Source organism: Micromesistius poutassou, assembly GCF_964030765.1.
Source record: "Micromesistius poutassou genome assembly, chromosome: 17".
NCBI classification, from domain to species: Eukaryota; Metazoa; Chordata; class Actinopteri; order Gadiformes; family Gadidae; genus Micromesistius; species Micromesistius poutassou.
The window spans coordinates 2,635,856-2,654,812 of record NC_140287.1 but is presented as its reverse complement, the minus strand read 5'-3'; the positions used below and the strand labels follow the sequence as shown (position 1 = coordinate 2,654,812).

Sequence of the window (18,957 nt, the reverse complement as noted above, 5' to 3'; positions counted from 1 at the left end):
CCGGGAAGGTGACGATGTCAGCCTGCTTCAGCCACTGGCAAGTCTTCTCCAGGTCCGTCTTGAAGTACTTTCTGGACGTCAGTGCCTTCTCCAGCTCCTGCAGCCGCTGGCCGCATCTGTGCAGCGTCTTGTCGAAGATGTTTTGCAGCTCCTGCAGCTTAGTGAGGATCTCGTTCTTCTCCTCCTCACTGGCGTCCCTCATTAGGTCCCGGCCCTGCGCCCACAGCGAGGTCAGCTCGCTCTGGTAAGCCTTCAGGCTACTCTGGATGTTCCTGCAGGTGCGCACCTGTTTGGCCAGGTCGTCGGGCAGCAGTGCCACGCTCTCCTCCGCCTGGGCCTTCTTCTCGTTCTGCTGCACCCAGGTGATGGACTGGCCCACGGCCATCAGAAACTGGGTCCTCTCCGTGAACGCCTTGCTGAGGTGCTTCCTGCGCTGGGCGACCGTCACGCCCAGGGACTCCACCTGCGACTGGGTGTCGGCGATCAGCTGCTGGAGCCGCTGCCGCTCGTCCAGGCCCAGGTGGGCCAGGATGCGGTCGGCGTCGGCCATGGCTTGGGCCAGCAGCAGCTGCTTGGCCTCCAGTTCGCTGCACACGCTCAGGTGGTCGAACAGGAAGCTCTGCGCCAGCTCCGGAGGGGGGCTCATCTTCATGGCCTCCGACAGGGCGGGCTGCTGCTCCTCGGCCCAGTCGCGCGCCTCCCTGAGCCGCGCCTCCACCAGGGCCATGTCCTCCAGGGTGACCACCGAGTCCTGGACCTTCCTCTCGATCAGGCTCTGCAGCTGGGCCCAGCGCTGCTCGAAGTGGCTGATCTGCTCCTTCACCAGCTCCTTGTCGTCCAGGTTGAGGTGCTGCACCACCTTCTGCCGCTGCTCCTTCAGCTCCTCCAGGGTGCCCCTCTGCTCCTGCAGGGTCACCGCCAGCTTCCGCAGGGCCTCCAGGTGCTCCGAGGAGCTCTCAGCGTCCGTTCTGTGTCCACGACGACAATGACCACAAACTTAAGCATCGCAGACGTGTCATGAATTATGGCAGCACTTGAAAAAACCGCTATAATTGAATGACATGATGCCTTTCATTATAACTCATAGAACATAGCACGTGAAGTTTCAAGTATTTATTTTGTACAACATCACAACACAACCCAGCGCGAGGCCTCTCACCTGGCCAGGTTGTCCCAGGCGACCGACACCTGCTCGAACAGCGCCTCCATGGCGGAGATGCAGCGGTGGTAGTCGCGCGAGCGCAGCAGGTCCTGCTGCCGGTGGCCCTCCAGCGTGGCCGCCTGGTGGCAGAGCTCCAGCCAGGTGTGGCTCAGCCGCGCCAGCTCGCCGTGCTCCGGGGAGTCCTGGCACGCCGCCAGCCGGCCCACGCTCTCCGTCATGCGGGTCAGGACGCTCTGCTTGGAGTGCAGCTGCTGGCCGAGGTCCTGCAGGGAGACGCCAGGAGGGTTCACTACGTCATCGGGGGCGTTGGATGTGTTGGCGTTGGATGTGTGGTGTTGGATGTGTGGCGTTGGATGTGTTGGATGTGTGGCGTTGGATGTGTGGTGTTGTGTGGTGTTGGATGTGTGGTGTTGTGTGGTGTTGACTGTTACGTGTTAGTTGTGTGGTGTTGACTGTTACGTGACTGTTTTGTGTTAGATGTGTGGTGATGAACGCGGTGATGATAATCGTCACTCTACTTGAACGCGTGTCGTAAGAGACCTGGACCAGTCTGATATCCTCTCAACGTGGGAGAGACGAGTGGTACGTCTGTGTCCTACCTTGACTTGGCACAGCATGTTGTCGGCCATCTTGGTCTCCAGCTCGGCCGGCCGGCGGGAGAAGGCCAGCAGCTGCTGCTCCAGGTCCTGGAACAGGCCCGACAGATCCTGCTTTTGCTCCTTGATCTCCCTCCAGCCCTCAGACAGAGCCTGGGCGTTGGACATACGCTCCTCCACCTGGGACACACACACACACACACACACCTCTCAGGAACCTGGCACGGTGAGGGACACATGGGAACATGCATGTATGTATGTATGTACGTATGTACTTATGTACGTATATACATATGTACGTATGTACGTACGTACATACTTATGTACGTATGTACGTACGTATACGTACGTAACCACCAGCCGCCACTGGTATGTATATACTGTATATGTATGTACAGATGCACTGTATGTGTGTATGTACAGATGTATGTTTCCCGAAAATAAGATGAGTCAGATCCCGGGAAAAGACGACACATTTCCCGGGATGTGTTTCTGTTTTTTTTTTTTTTTTGCCCAAGCAGGCCTAATGTATCATTCAAATATGAGTTCCCAAATCCCAAACTGATATTTTTTATATTATTTGTATCATTATTAGGGCAAAAGAACAGTTTATATCCATTAACACAGTTTGCAATGATCAATTCTGCTGCGTGCCATCTGCTGCAGCGCTAATTATGAAATGCCAGGTGGGTTGTCTGTGACTTGTCCACTACTTGACCAACATTCCTAAACCATTCTGTTAAACTAAATCCATTCTGTGGCTGTTGAGATTTGAAAGCGGCTGCAAACGGGAATAATCACTCAAAGTTAAGTTGTGTCCGGCGTGGCTGGAGTCCACGGACCCGCTCCCGAGGGGGACACTGATCAGCATTTCGCCGTGTGTGTCGCTCCTTTCCCGGGGCTAGAGTTAGGCTGTGCGTGGATGTGTGCGAGTCTGGCGTGGTTGTGTGTGTCCGGCGTGGCTGGAGTCCACGGACCGGCTCGGAAATGGCAAGTCGAGTGTGTCGCTCCTTTCCCGCGGCTCGAGTTTCGCTTCCATCAATGTTACCGTATGATAACAATAGACGTGCACATTTTTTAATTTAATTTTATTTCTTTCCCATCATAACCTTTCCCGGGAATCGGGAAATATTCTTGATCAGATTTCCCGGGAATCCCGTTTCCCGGGATTAAATGTATATATGTATATATGTATGTATGTATGTATGCAGTGGCGTTTCTAGATGGTAGAAACAGGTGGGGCTAGGCTAATATTTTTTATTATTATTATTTTTTTAATAATTAATATTAATATATATATATATATATATATATTTTTTTTTTTTCACTCCACATTAAATGCACGGATGTTTTTGCCAGCGGTTTGGCTAATGCCAAAATCCCTTGGATGGTGGGGACCAAGGTGTTTTACCTCTAATTTTTCCTCCAGACTAAGGGTCTCAAATCTGTGCTCCAACAGATGATCTACCTCAGGGTTTCTCAACGGGGGCGTTCATAGAACCTAGGGGGCGCTGTGAAACTTTGCTTGTGTAGCGGTCATTATTTTTTACTTTTTAAACTTTCATGGTTTTCAAATATTTTCGGTGCAAAAATAGGATAACTGAAATAAAAATCCTTTTAACCCCCTTTCCAACCCCTCTATCGTCTCATCTACTTTTTACTTTATGCTCAGTACCGTCATGATCGCCATGGTAACGCCGATAAACAAATCCACCTCATCGCAGTAGCGTGGTGCTTCAGAAACTGTTTCGCCCTCCCCTGACTTCCACTGGTTGGTTTGCGGGACATGCAAAGCAAGCGGTGGATGGGGCATTACGCTAAGCAACATTAATCTCATCCATATTACACAGTAAGGCAACATAAGACGTGAATAAAGCTAACTCCGCTTAGCATGCTAATTGTAAACAATAGAACGTGCGCATTACATGTAGACCACCGCAACGTCGCTTATTACGTCTGCGAACCGATAAACACTTTCATAAGGTACGCACACCAACCGGCACATACGCATTTAACACTGATGTTACAGGCGCTTAACTTGTATAGTAACAAACTACTTTAATTACTATTTGAACTTAAACGTGCTACTCTCCAACTCAGAACGAAGTGGATAAAGGCTGCACATGCGCAGCGTTGCTAGGCAACGTCACGTAAACAAAGGGAGTCTTTCGTACACATATTGAACCCAAGTTCGCGGGTTAACGGTTCAATAACCAATAAAAATGTACACAAGCACTGTTACGTATTAAACGTCAATAGCTCAATAATAAAACCTTTTAATAAAATTCGTGAGGTGAGGACTAGGTCACTCGAGTCATGACTCATCACGCGCGCCACACACATTACGCTGTAGTGGAACGAACCATATATGTCCATGGCGGTGCCGGTGGGGCTAGCCCCACCAGGAAGTAAAATAATCTCCGTCCACTTCAACAGAGAAACACTCTGAGCATGCGCATTTCAAATTTTCAAGCCCAATACACATTACATTGGGCTGGTGGGGCTAGAGCCCCTCTTGCCCCACCGGATGAACTCAGCCGGAAGAAGCAAGCTAGGGTAGACTAAAAATGAACTAAAAGCGCCGAACTTATTATTTTACAGTACTTTCTGGGGAGATTTTTTTATTTTATATATATATATATATATATATATTATTTTTTTATATAATATATTTATTATATTTTAATTTTAATTTTTTTTCTTTTTTTTTTTTCTTGTGAGAGTAGGTGGGGCCGAGCCCCACCTGCCCCTAATGACCAGTCGCCACTGTATGTATGTATGTATGTATGTATGTATGTACGTACTTACAGATGTATGTATGCATGTATGTATGTACGTACTTACAGATGTATGTATATATGTATGTATGTATGTATATATATGTATATATGTATGTATGTATATATATATGTATATGTATGTATTTGTGTTCTGACCGTGAGTTTGATCCTCTGCACCTCGGCTGCAGTCACCCTCACAGTGTCGTCTGACAGGTCGCACACGGAGCACACCAGGTCCAGGTACGTGATGGCCTGCTCCTGAAGGGCCCGGTAGTGTTTAACCTGGACACACACACACACACACACACACACACACACACACACACACACACACACACACACACACACACACACACACACACACACACAGAAACAGAAAGCACATGGTTGAAATCAGTTAGGACCCCTTATGGTTTTCAATGCTTCAGTCAGCAACCAGCCTGCTCATGGCTCTCAATACACTGATGGATTGTCTACCTTCTTTACTTTGTGACTTGTTACGAGTAGCCTACAAATGAATGGTTTTAGTGTTACGCGTGGAATTCCACTGTGGTCCTGTAAAGCATGTTTAGACTGGGATTGAGATATTGTGAATATTTACCGATCACTATTTATAATCATGACATTAAGCACTTTAATTTGTCTGTTTATCTGTTTTAAGCTGTCAAAAACGACAGTAAACTAAACACAAACTGGTTTTAAACTACAACTTCCAAACATCCTGAAGTTAGGGTCCAAACACATGGATCCGTTGTCATGACGGCTGCGTTAGGATTTTCTACTCAGCTGACATGGCAACAGACCCAAACGCTTTGGAGACCCCCTATTGGCTCAGCCCTGTCGTGTTCCATCGTGATCGTCATGAGGCAGCACTGAGAGCCTGCGTCTCAGGGCACTGGGGTCGCTGTGCTGGGGGCACCTGCTTGAGGGCTTCCTGGAGACCAGAGGGAGGCTGATGCTGGTGGAGCTGCAGCTCCTCCTGCACGGCAGACAGCCACGTCTGGCTCTGCTGGAGGGTGTCCTGGTGGCTCACGTGCTTCTGCAGCTCGCGGTCCAGGCTCTGGTAAACCTGCGGACCAACAACCCGCAGCCAAAGGCAGAGGTAGGACACAGGACACATGAGGAGAACGCGTGAGAGGGGCTGGTGATAGTGGAGAAGCCGGGCCAAGCTTTGGTCACACTGCAGACCGACAGGCTGAGAAAGGGGCGCCTGAAAAGGGGTTGTGTCGGTGTGGCTGCATTTAGAACGTTAGCCTCTGGTCCTTAAAACCTCTGGTCCTTGATATCACCTGTCATCTCTTGTGAGGTCATTCAGCCGGCAGTCAGCTGACATGTACAGTAGGTGTGAGCTGGGTCTACTGCAGAAGGCTTCAGTAAGGGTTAGGATGCGCCGTGTGTGTGTGTGGGTTTGATCTAGGTCTGACCCTCACCCGCTGGGCCGTGTTGCAGATGGCAGAGTAGCTGTCCCTGGTCCCCTGCTGCTGAGCCTGGACCTGCTGGCTGATCTTGGCCTGGACGTGCTCCGTGCAGCTGGCCACCAGACCCTCGCCCTTCTGCTTCAGGCTGCCCAGGCGCTCCTCAAAGCCTGCGATGTCCTCCATGATCGCCTGGAAACGACAGGTGAGTGGTGGGTGATTATTTAGGAAGTTGTTAAGTCAGGCGGTTCTTTTTGGCATCCTGGTTTGGTTCGTCGAGTCAGTTAACTAAGACTAACACCTTTTTGATGCCACAACTTTTTGATGTAGTGTCGTTTTCTTTTGTGATATCAGTTTCAAACAGTTTTTGTCATAGGACTTTATTTCCTGATGTACATTCTCTCAGGACCCCACTCGGCGGGGAGTCAGACCTTATGCCGGGCCAGCTGCTGGGTGGCCATCTCCATGCTGCTGGTCTGCATGGAGTCCGAGGTCACCAGCCGGCTGGACATCTGCAGGAGCCACTTGTCCGCCTCCTGGAGCTCGCTGTTGTAGTCCTCGTGCTCCTTCACCCACTCCACCAGGCTCAGCACCTGGCTCTGAGACGGAGAGCCGGTCAGTGCGGCGGGTCACAGCGCGACCTCGCACGCATCCCACAGGGCGAGTGACTGAAGGCAACGAGAAGGTAAGGGACTACCCTGGATCTAGAAGTGGTATTGTCCAATAAAAAGGCCATTTTTATCCCATCTATCCTACGTTTTGGTTAGGAGGGTTGGGATTGAACCAGTATTGGCTACTTGTTGTTGTTATCCATGGATGTCTTCAGTGTCTAGTATCCTGTGAAAATACATTGTTGGTTACCAAAGGGACTGCGGTGCTGTATTCTACACACGAGGGAACAGGGCACAGTGCACTGCCCAGGTACTCTTAGCAGACATTAGTAGAGTTTTGATGATACTTTCCTGCTGATCACAAGCATTCGGTTGAAGAGGAAATGCACAGGGCCTAACACCTCTGTGACTGTGTCTACTAACGGGCATTTGGACCACGATGGAAGTCCTAGCCAACAATGGTACGTTCAAGGATCATAGAACTGTGGATACGCGTTAACAGAAGGAAAACATTGCTGCATTTCACATTCCTACATGCTAAACATCCTCATTCGCTATGTTCATGTTTAGTTGTCAGGGTCCTTCTGGAAACCAAGCGTCTGGGTTAGGGAGCAAACAAGTGTCACTTATCTCATTAGGTTAACACCGAAGGCCTACTATACGGATTGTTTGTACCGATTGCTTTGACCAATTTTAAGAACCGACCATAACAATTGTATTTACTTATTTTATAAACCAACAATACTGATTGTATTTACAGATTGTATGTACTGATTGTATGAACCTAACCATATAAATGATATGTAACAAATGCATATACCGATTATATATATACAGATTCTGAATACATTCTACGGACTGTCCGAATTCACCACAAGGATTGTAAGTGCTGATTCGATTAACCGATTGTGTGTATAAGTTCAAACCTACATTCAACATTCATCAGGAACTATTTAAAGGAAATGGCCGCTTCAAGGGTTTGCGGCTTACCTTTGCAGCAGTGCAGAGGTCCTGGTAGTCTGCCTGTAGTCTCTTCATGTTGTCTCGAACGGTCGGGTCTGGGACAGTTTCGAGCAACGCCTCTCCCTTCTCCACCACCGATCTCACTGCAGACTCGTGGGACTGGACCGTCTGTTGGACGGTCTATGAACAAGCACAAAATAAACACATGGATGGAGGTCTCAGATAATGTGTGTGTGAATTTAGTCTCTAAGGGCTAGGCAACCTACTCATGAGCTTAGCTACCTTATCAGTAGCGAAGCACAGCGTGAGCTAAGCTACCTAAACAAGAGCTAAGCTACATACTCATGAACTTAGCTACCTTATCAGTAGCTAAGCACAGCGTGAGCTAAGCTACCTAAACAAGAGCTAAGCTACATACTCATGAACTTAGCTATTGATCAGGTAGCTCAGCTCATGAGTAATTATCTACCTTGTACTTGGCCAGCTGCGCCTTCTTCTGGTACAGCTCGGCCTTGGGCTCCACCGCCGACCCCAGGAGGTTCTGGGTGTCGGCCACCCACTGCGCCTGGGCCTTGTACTTGTCCAGGAAGTCTTTGGAGAGGGAGATGCACTTCTCCAGGGAGCTGTGCTGGGCGCGCAGGGCCACCGTCAGCTCCTCCAGCTGGCCCAGGCGGCCGTCCACCTCCTCCCGGAGCTGCTCGGCCTCCCGCTCCTCCAGGTAGTCCAGGGCGCGCTCCGTCTTCTCCCGCAGGGTCTTCAGGAAGTTGTGTCCCTGCTCCAGGTCACCTTGCAGAGCCTGCGAGAGCAGAGATGTTAGCCGTTTCTCAATACCAAGTACGCAGACTACGTTCTCGCGGACTTGGAAGTACGTACTTGGCAAGTCCGGACTTTCAAGTACAGACTTCCGAGAACGCGAGTACGCACCTGCAATTGGAACAGCAGCAGACTCGATGATGCATTCTGGGATATTTAACGGTCCCAAGTCCACACGAGTCACCTCCGATGCGTCCTCGGTAGAACGGCCTCATCGAGAACGCATCGAGAACACTTCCGGGTTTTACGACAGTACTCGCGTACTCGCGTACTTGGAATTGGAACAGTGCTTGGGCTACCACTGATGACGTTTATCGAGAACGCAAGTACACGAGAACACACGAGAACGCGAATTGAGAAACGGCTGTTGTGTTCCCAAATGAGGCTACTGGGATACTACATGTGGAAACTGATTTGGGGGAATTTTGTGACAATGCAATGACTCTTTTGAACAATGTGAATGCAACGCACAACATCAATGCGTGCAAAGATAATCAGCATCCAGCTGCATAGGGAAATGGGCACATCAGAGCCAAGATGGCTGTTAGGGTATACCTCAAGTTTCTTCATTTTTCTCTCCATGGCAACGCGGTCCACGACATCGATGCAGCTGGCCACGGTGCTGAAACTGTTCTGGGACATGCTCAGCCAATCAGAGAAGGTGCCCAAGACACCCTGGGCGTCCTCGATGCAAGACACCTCCTCTTGGAGTTGCTTGATGGTCTCCTACAGGAGAAAAGGACAGAGGATGACGCATACTATGGGAGGATCAGGAGGACTGTAGGCCAGACAGACCACCCAGGTACCCAAGGTTTATTGCCCAGAACGAGAAACGAGAGCTTTTTTGTAAGCCATCCTAAAATTCCTAAAAGATTCAGTTTGTTCATGTCTATCAAACCTGGCAACGTGGCATTTGTACTGGTAAACTGGTAAACATGGACTCTACGCCACAACGCACACAGGCGGGTGTCTGCATGTGGGACACAGCTCTGTGTTGTAGGTCATCATAGTTACTATACCAGTAGGTGCAGAAGCAGTGCATGGTAGCGGGCTGTGATCTGGGTGGCTCTGGTGCTGATCCGACTGGTGATGTGGGTTTCATCCAGAACCTGCTGGGCCAGAACGCTGAGGCCCTCCATCTCTTCCTGGTAGACCAGCACCTCTTCCTGCCAGCTCTGAACCCAGAAAGAATGCACAATAACATTGCTGTATTATTAGCGGACACATTTAATTGGAATAGGCTGACACTCTACACTCTTACAGGCTGTCATGGCCATTATCAATATATCCTCACTCAATTCAAGATAATAGTAAACGCACAGACTCAACCAGGGCAACATGTCGACTACAACAGCAATTCTACTATAGCAGAATTTAGACAACGGCAGCGTAACCACATCGCCATAATATAGACTATGGCAGCTTCTCTACGATGTCATCATTTTGACAATGGCATCATTTTGACTACGGCCTGATTTCAACCACAGCATCATTTGGCAACATCCTCATTTTGACTACAGCAACATTTTGACTATGTCAGCCTTTCGACAAAGGCATCATTTCAACTAAAGGCTGGTTTATACTCCTCTGTAAAGTGCTGTACGTAGACACCGAGAGCCCTCTCCGTCGTCGGAGACCCTGTCGGAGAGCCTCTCCGTAGCTCTACGTGTGCATCCATTATTTTTTATCGGTCGGGTGGCAAATTGCATTGGGTATCCAACATCCCGACGGAGAACTGCGAATGCTCGAGGGGTCTCTGTAGTTACGGAGTCGGATTAGGGATTAAGGCCAAAGTATACTCAGACTCCGTAATCCGTAATCCGACTCTGTAACTACGGAGACCCCTCGAGCATTTGAAATTCTTTGTCGGGATGTCGGCTAAGCAATACAATTTGCCGTCCGATCTATGATGACTACTAACCATGTAAATAGTGTTGTAAATAAACTTCTAAAGCTTTTCAAATCTTATTTGGTGTTTTATTGGTCCTTAATGTGCAAAGTAAACAAGGTGCAAAGTAAATAAGTTGGAAAGTCAAACCGGGAAAAGTGATTGCGGAAATGATTTAGTTAGAAAACCAATCACAGCCCTTGCCGTCTGCCGTCTCTAGACACAGAGAGCCCTCTCCGTCGTCGGAGACCCCCTCCATAGCGCTACGTGCGCATCCAATATTTTTTAACTACGACGAAAACGACAACGGCCTGATTTCGACCACAGAATAATTTGGACAACAACCTCATTTTGACTACAGCATCATTTCGACCATGGCCTCATTTTGAGTAAGGCAGCATTTCGACCACAGCAACTAGAACAACAGCATTTTTTCAACTACAGCAGTGGCTTATTCACAACACCATCATATCGCCTACGGCCTGATTTCCACCACAGCATCATTTGGACCACAACCTAATTTAGAGTACAGCACCATTTTGACCACAGCCTGATTGCGAGTAAGGCAGCAGTTTGACCTCAGCATCAGTACAACGGCATTCTTTCAACTACGACAGCATTTTAGACCATAGCAGCATTAAGACCATGGCATCATTTCGACCATGGCAGCATTTGGACTATGGCCTCAATCAACTACGGCATACTTCCAACTACGGCAGCGTTTAGACTACGGCATCATTTAGACTACGGCAGTATTTTGACTGCGGCCTAATTTCAAGGAAGGCAGCATTTCGACCTCAGCAACTAGAACAACAGCATTTTTTCAACAGAAAGCGGCTTATTCACAACACCATCATATCGTCTACGGCCTGATTTCGGCCACGGCATAATTTGGACAACTATCTAATTTTGACTAAAGCATCATTTCGACTATGGCAGGATTTTGACTCAGGCAACATTTTGACTACGGCCTCATTTAGACTACGGCCTCATTTAGACTACGGCAGCATTTAGACTACAGCATCAGTACAACGATGGCATACTTCTGACTACGTCAGGATTTAGACTACCGCAGTATTTCAACTACAGCAGCATTTACACAGCACCAGCTTATCCAGAACTCAATAATATCGACAATGGCAGCACTTCTATGAAGGCATCATTTTGTCTATGGCCAGATTTCGACAATGGCCTGATTTCGATCACTGCATCATTTGGACAACAACCTCATTCTGACTACAGCAACATTTTGACATCATATCGACTACAGCCTACAGCAGCATTTCGACCTCAGCATTAGTTCAACTACGGCATACTTTCGACTATGGCAGCAGTTTGACTATGGCAGCATTTCTACGACAGAGGCTTATCCACAAAAACATAATATCGACTACAACCTGATTTCGGCCACAACATCATTTGGACAACAACTTTCTTTTGACAACAGCATCTTTTTGACTTTTACATTTTTTCATTGAAGGCATAATTTCGACTATGGCCTGATTTTGACCACGGGATAATTTGGACAACTACCTAATTTTGACAACAGCAACATTTTGACTACGGCAGGATTTAGACCATGGCATCATTTATACTATGGCATATTTTTATTTATACAATGATATTCACCTAATTTTGTCCACAGCAGCATTTTGACAAAAGCTTAATTTCCACTATGGCAGCATTTCGACTACATCAGCATTTCCATTACGGGAGCATTTACACAACACGATAATATAAACAATAGATGTACTTCTATGAAGGCATCAATTTGACAAAGGCATCAATTGTAAAACGCCCTGATTTTGACCACGGGATCGTCACGGCAGCATTTCTACGGCAGCGGCTTATCCACAACACCATCATATCGACAATGGCCTGATTTCGACCACCTCATCATTTGGACAATAACATTGTTTTGACTACAGCAACATTTAGACAGAAATGAAATAGACAGAAATGGCAGGATTTCGACTAAGGCAGCATTTTGAGTACAGCATCATTTCGACCACAGCCTAATTCTGAGTAAGGCAGCATTTGACATGACTTCAGCATCAGTACAACAACAGCATTCTTCCAACTATGGCAGAATTTCACCATAGCAGCATTTCGATGTATACCATAGCATGGTAGCATTTCTAAGTTGGCATAATTTCAACCACGGCAGCCTTTCAACTATGGCAGCATTTCGACTACAGCATCAGGACTACTACGACATCATTTAAACTACGGCAGCATTTCGACTACAGCATCAGGACTACTACGACATCATTTAAACTACGGCAGTATTTCGACTACAGCATCAGGACTACTACGACATCATTTAGACTACGGCAGCATTTACACTGCAGCAGCACTTCGACTACGGCAGTATTTCTACATTTTGACTACAGCCTGAGTTCAACAACGACATCATTCTGAATACTGCAGCATTACGACTATTGCAGCATTTAAACTATGCCAGCATTCTGACTACTACAGGATTTCGACTACAGCAGCATTACGAGCACCAGAAATGTATAAAGTACTAGAGACCCAAGTAATATCAAAAAAGTGACTTGAGTATAAGTAGAAGTGTTCTTTAAACACCCCACTTAAGTGGAAGTACTAAAGTATTCAAAAAATGTTGTACTTTAGTATTGCAAGTAGGGATGCACGATAACTTTTTTTTAAACGGATACCGATAACCGATAACTTTCAGCTCCTAAATGCCGATACCGATAACCGATAACACACACATATACATATATATGATCATGACCCAAGATCATGATATTAATACTATGAACAAACCAAAAAACCTTAGGGTTTTTATTCACACTTGATGCCCGATATGCGTACATCGGTGGCACTCAGACATCAGTAGAATCAACGGGGGATTTAGGGGGGGCGGGCTTGCAAGGGGCGAGATATGACGGAGGGTCGAGTTTTGCAGGACGGCCCCTGTCACTCAGGTGTGTTTTGGTCTGACCGCAGACAGCAACGGAGGCAGAATGGGCAGAACTCATCGCGATCATCTTAAATGTGGCTGCTGCAATGCATCATATATTCCGTTGCATCCACAACATCTGCATCAATCGATAAAAGATTGGAACATGAGTTACAGACAAATAGAAGAAACAACAAAGAAAAAAGGTGTCGCGAACGAGGTGTCTCCAGCGTTACTGGAGAAAGAACGTCTTTTTTTGCAAGGAGAGCGAGCAGTAGCGTGTGTCAATTTAGTGAAGTAATGAACAAGTCCGGTTGTGTCTGTGCAAACGTGTACTGTAAAGTTTGTGAAACTAAGAATAAAGTACCCAGCCTGTCAATAATCGGCGGGTGCTTCATTCCGACCATATTCCGATCTATTATCAGACCCACTGCCGGTCAAAGGGAAGGGTGGTACCCCCGAGAGAACATCGACGTCTCCACAGGGAACGTCTCGCCTGTGCTCCTCGACTACGGTCTGGGAGCAGGAAAGGTGCAGTTGTGAACTCATGTATTGTAATTGATTGTATGATGTGTACTTTTAGGGTTACGTTAAGACCTTTCATTTAGCGTTAGTGGGAGCGAGGCACTGAAATTATATAGGCTATGTTATCGGGGATATTCATCATGATATCGGACTTATCGGAATGACGTAATCATTTCTGTTATCGGCCTGATAATTATCGGCCCGATAATTATCGTGCACCCCTAATTGCAAGTAGTTTATTTGAAAATGTACTACTCAAGTACTGAAAGCAAAAGTATTGTGTTATGTTTACATTAAAGAAAGCAGTCAAAAGTTTGAAGTAGTTCTACTTCGTTACTATACATCTCTGACGAGCACTGCTATATTTCTGGATCAATGAATCAACAAACCTTAATCAGCTCGAGCTGAGCGTCCTTGGTGGTGCGGTCAGACCTGCGATGGCCACGAAGCTGTCCTTTGGTCTCCATACCCCTCAGCCAGCTGTCCAGTCGCTGGAACTTCTGCTCCATCTGCCGCAGCTTGGCCAGTGCGCTGTTGAGCTGGGCCCTGGTGTCCCCCAGCCGGCCCTGGTACAGCCTCCACTCCTGTTGGGACATCTCCAGGGCCCGCTCCTCCATCTGAGGCAGCCCCCAGGGAGTGACCAGCTCCCGACACACCAGGAGGTTGTTGAGCAGGGCCTGGCCCTCTGTGCAGTGCAGCTGCAGTTCCTGTATTCACCAGCAGAAGGTTGACCTTAACTTTCATAACAATTATCAAATGATGACGTAATGGACACAATATCATCGGAAAGGCAATAATTAACAGAAAAATAACTACAAGAGGCAGAAAATCATTATTTTAGAAGAAGAGGATGAATGATAAACATAACAGCCACCACAAATTCATCACCAATAACTTGCAAAGGAAATGAGTTATATAAAATGAAAAAGATTCAGTCAATTTGGTAACTTTGAAGAGGCTGAATGAGGATGAAGATCATTTTGAAGAATTGAAGAAAAAAAGTCAAGTGGAAGAAAGTATAATTGAATAGGAGAGGATGAAAATAATAATTTCATGATGAAGAAGATACTCATTGAGAAAGACATCATATGCTTTTGATGAACAGTTTACTTGCCTTGACAATGCAAAAGAGAAAAAATAAGAAAAAGAAGGAAATGAAAAAGAACAAATAGTAGGGGGAAGAAAAGTGATTTCTTTTCGACCTGCAGCTTCTGGAGCGTCTCCTCCAGCGTGTCCACGTCTCCCTCCAGCTGGGTGTAGCAGCTCAGCTTCTCCTGCTCCTCCTCCAGCCAGTCCTCGAACACCTGGAGGGCCCGCTGGTACTCCTGGTGGGACATCACCAGCTCCTCCGCTGTACCCACCGCCATCTGGGAGCAGACAGCGCCTCGTCAGAGCCAACGCTTAACCCAAATGAGCCCAGCCTGAGCTGCAAAGGCGCTGTTTGAAAGCCTTTGGAAATTTGAAAGGAAGTCCTCTGGCTCTAGCAATAATCGTACAATGCCAGACTCTCGCCATGCACCAACAAACAGCAACACCCAACTGTAGACTGTTGGTCAAAGTTAGCCAACACCGATGTGACATGTATGCACTAAAATTATTCTTGATCTTTTTGTGGTTTATCTTCATCGTTTAATGCACTCACTGTAAGTCACTTTTGACAAAAGTGTCTGCTAATTCATTTAATGTAATGTCAAAGAACGTAATCCGACAACAGCCAACCACCACCAACAGGTACGGCACACTGGCCCGATGTTGGTGTTATGCTGCGTTCCAGGGACACTTTTCAGCCCATAAGTTACGACTTAAAGCCACGACTCACGACTTGGTAGCGTTCCAGGCAAGTCACGGCAAGTCACAAACCTTCTGCAGCTCTGTGGGCTATACTACAAAGTTGCGCTCAAAGCCAGGGTGTGCTGTGACACGAAAGTGGCTCGGTTTAACGTCGCTGTATCACCATGGTGTCTAAGCTGCCAACCTAACATGGTCCAGAGCAGTTGTGTAAAAGCAGCACCGCCTACTGACCTATCAATTATCTTGAAAAACAAAGTTAACTCATGTGTAATATTATGTCATATATGATACAGGGGGAGCTCCGCCTATCCAAATATTTTGGATCTCGCAGGAGCATTTAACACTATTGCGCGTACCAAAATGCCACTAATATGGACGTTCATACCATAAAACATGTCCTAACAACCGATTTATTTGATTTCATAGATAGTACCAACAGAGGCCGCCATTGTTGTTTAAGTGTGTGCTACTTTAAAGCTGTAACTGGGAGTACATCGATCTGGTACGAGTTCACGGGTAGTGAGTTACAGGTTTGACTGCCGTTCCAGGGCACTTTCCCGGGTAGAAGGTTGTGAAAACACAAGTTATGGGTTGCCTGGAACGCACCATTAGTTGGGGCAGTGTTCAGGCTCCTTTACCCAGGGCTAAAAATGACATTGCGTTTGTTCGTACCAAGCTGTGCAACTCCAAACCCTAAAGATTGTATGTTTTTTCATAAAAAGGCAATTTCGATATCAGAACTCAATTAACTGTACATTTACAGTACATCTGCCATTGTCAAACAGCTTGTAGGGCTTATTTAGTAAAAGAAAGTCATATGTGCTTCTGGTGTTACCATGGCGTTCTCTCTGACGGCATTGTAGCGCTCCTGCAGGTCCTGCAGCTCCAGTTGGGTGACGTAGTGTTCGGCCATCTTGGCACTTTTCAGGCTGATGGTGTCCAGCAAGGCACTGTGGCTGAGCACCTCCTCGTGGAGCAGCTGAGAACGACCACAGGAAACAGGAAATGGTTTATCATTGTATGTACTGTGAATACGTTTAGCTAGTTACTCTCTGGTCTGTGAGGGAGATATTGTGAAATGGGGACTTTGCCTTCAGCATAATTCTCAGAAGTAACGTATCAGTGGCCGAGCCGGATTTGGGCAACAGATACAGAGATAACATACTCAAGATAAACATTTTATGGAGTTAATTTTGAAGAAAGATGAAGAAATAACATACATTTGATGAAAAACAATTATTTTAAGAAAGAGGAACAAGTACACATTTTTAAGAAGACGAAGATCATTTTAAGTAGATGAGGATGTTCTGTATATTTGAAGAAGATCATTTAGAAGAGGGAAGAAAGTGTTTACATTTGATGAATAGTTTGAAGAAGGTGATTAAAATGTATATTTTATGAAGAGGAAGATATTTTTCCAGAAGAAGTATATACAATACATCTAATGAAGAAGATACTCTTAAGAAGATGAAGAATACACATCTAATGAAGGAGGTACCTTGAAGAAGAAAGTAGACACTAAAGTACGTGTTTTTTTTACCTTGGCTTTGCCCAGATTGGCACTTTTGTCTCTCATCTCGGAACAGGGTTTAGTCCCAGACTCCAGGCTCTCTTCTACGTGCTCGATCCAGGCCACAAACTGGTGGACGTCCTCCTGGTAGCTGGTCCACTGAGACAGGGATCCCTCCAGTTGACTGCAAAGATAATCAAACACTGTGCTTAGGAAGAGGATAGTAATAACTTTATTTATATAGCACCTTTGAAAACAAAGTCACAAAGTGCTTAACAATAAAACAGATAGCCCAAGACAATAAGAACAATGTAATACAAGATATTACAAGATGCAATATAATACAATAAAATCAAATCCTAAACATATAGCACATACTGTAGCACACGGAATGCCATCAGTTAGGAAAAGCCATAAGATAAAAGTGAGTCTTAAGAAGAGATTTAAAAGAGGATACTGAGTTTGCCTGCCTGAGATCTCCAGGCAGGGAGTTCCACAGCTTGGGGCCCGAACAGCAAAGGCCCCGTCACCTTTTTTTTATAAGACGAGACTTTGGAACCGTTAGTAGGGCCCTGCTGGAGGATCTCAAGCAGCGATCAGGTTCATATGGAGTTAGCAGATCGCAGATATAGGCAGGAGCCTGACCATTCAAGGCTTTAAACACAAGCAATAAAATCTTAAAATCTATTCTAAAACTCACAGGTAACCAATGAAGGGCCGCAAGGATTGGTTTAATGTGGTCGCTTCTCCTAGTACATGTTAAAAGCCTGGCAGCAGCGTTTTGAATCAGCTGCAGTCTTTGGATGTTTCACTTGCTGATACCAGAATGAAGTGCATTACAATAGTCAAGTCTGGAAGAGATGAAAGCATGGATGACCTTTTCTAAGTCTGCCAAGGAAAGGAAGGACCTGATCTTGGTTAGCTGTCTCAGTTTGGCAAAGCAAGACCGCAACACTTTGGTCACCTGAGCATCAAAGGACAACTCAGAGTCAAAAATAACAGCTAGGTTGCAGGCCTCTTTATGAACATTCTTAGACAGGGCACCTAGACTAGAGGAAAGATAGTTAACACTGCTAGTGCTATGGCCAGGGGGGTGATTAGAATCACTTCAGATTCAGTCATTTAGCTGCAGGAAAATTTTGGACATCCAATTTTTAATTTCAGCAAGGCAGGACAAAATACACGAAACATCGGTGGTACTAGGCTTTAACGGGACATACAACTGGGTGTCATCCGCGTAGCAATGGAAATCGATGTCATGTCTACACATGATTTGCCCCAGGGGTAGCATATAAATAGTGAATAAGAGGGGACCCAGAATAGACCCCTGGGGCACCCCACAAAGGAGAGGAGCACAAGAGGAGGAGACATCTCCAAGCACTACAGAGAAGGACCTATTCGACAGATAGGAGATGAACCAATCCAGAGCCACATCACTAATGCCAACATAATTCTTCAGTCGGCTGAACATTATAGTCCACTGTGTCAAAAGCTGAGCTGAGGTCAAGGAGAATTAAAATGGAGTACAGGCCTGAGTCGGCTGCAAGCAGTAAGTCATTGGTGACCTTGACCAGAGCAGTCTCAGTGCTATGTAGGGAGCGGGAACCAGATTGAAACTTTTCAAAGATCTGATTGTTGTTCAAAAAGGAAATCATTTGAGTGGAGACAATCTTTTCTAAGATCTTCGATAAGAATGGCAGCTTGGAGATGGGTCTAAAATTACTTAAAACAGAGGGATCTAGAGAGGGCTTATTTAAGAGGGGGTAAGCGGTGGCATGTTTAAAATAGGAGGGGACCAGAAAAGACCAGAAGACAGAGAGCAGAGAGTTTATAATAGGGGAATGCTATAAAGTGGGAATGCAGTCAGAAGGGCAGGAGGATGATTTTGAAAGTGCAACAGTGCGTTCCAGGGTTGACAGAGAGATTTCACTGAAGTGGGTTCATGTTGAAAGTGGGCAGGAATCAACATCAAGC

The 18,957-nt window shown here is 46.5% G+C and overlaps 1 protein-coding gene across 1 annotated transcript in view; it reads right to left on the bottom strand.

Annotated features, from left to right (window-relative positions):
* syne1b (spectrin repeat containing, nuclear envelope 1b) overlaps nt 1-18,957 on the bottom strand; it is a gene marked incomplete at its 3' end in the record, with an annotated part of 121,983 nt that overhangs the window by 42,760 nt on the left and 60,266 nt on the right. The window contains 15 exon segments of the mRNA XM_084481675.1: nt 1-968; nt 1,160-1,425; nt 1,762-1,938; nt 4,695-4,820; nt 5,458-5,607; nt 5,969-6,145; nt 6,385-6,552; nt 7,555-7,707; nt 7,997-8,323; nt 8,896-9,066; nt 9,360-9,515; nt 14,072-14,389; nt 14,885-15,049; nt 16,309-16,452; nt 17,014-17,167. The exon segment at nt 1-968 is cut by the window's left edge and continues 1,193 nt beyond it. Of these exon segments, the coding sequence (XP_084337801.1) occupies nt 1-968; nt 1,160-1,425; nt 1,762-1,938; nt 4,695-4,820; nt 5,458-5,607; nt 5,969-6,145; nt 6,385-6,552; nt 7,555-7,707; nt 7,997-8,323; nt 8,896-9,066; nt 9,360-9,515; nt 14,072-14,389; nt 14,885-15,049; nt 16,309-16,452; nt 17,014-17,167 (3,620 nt within the window).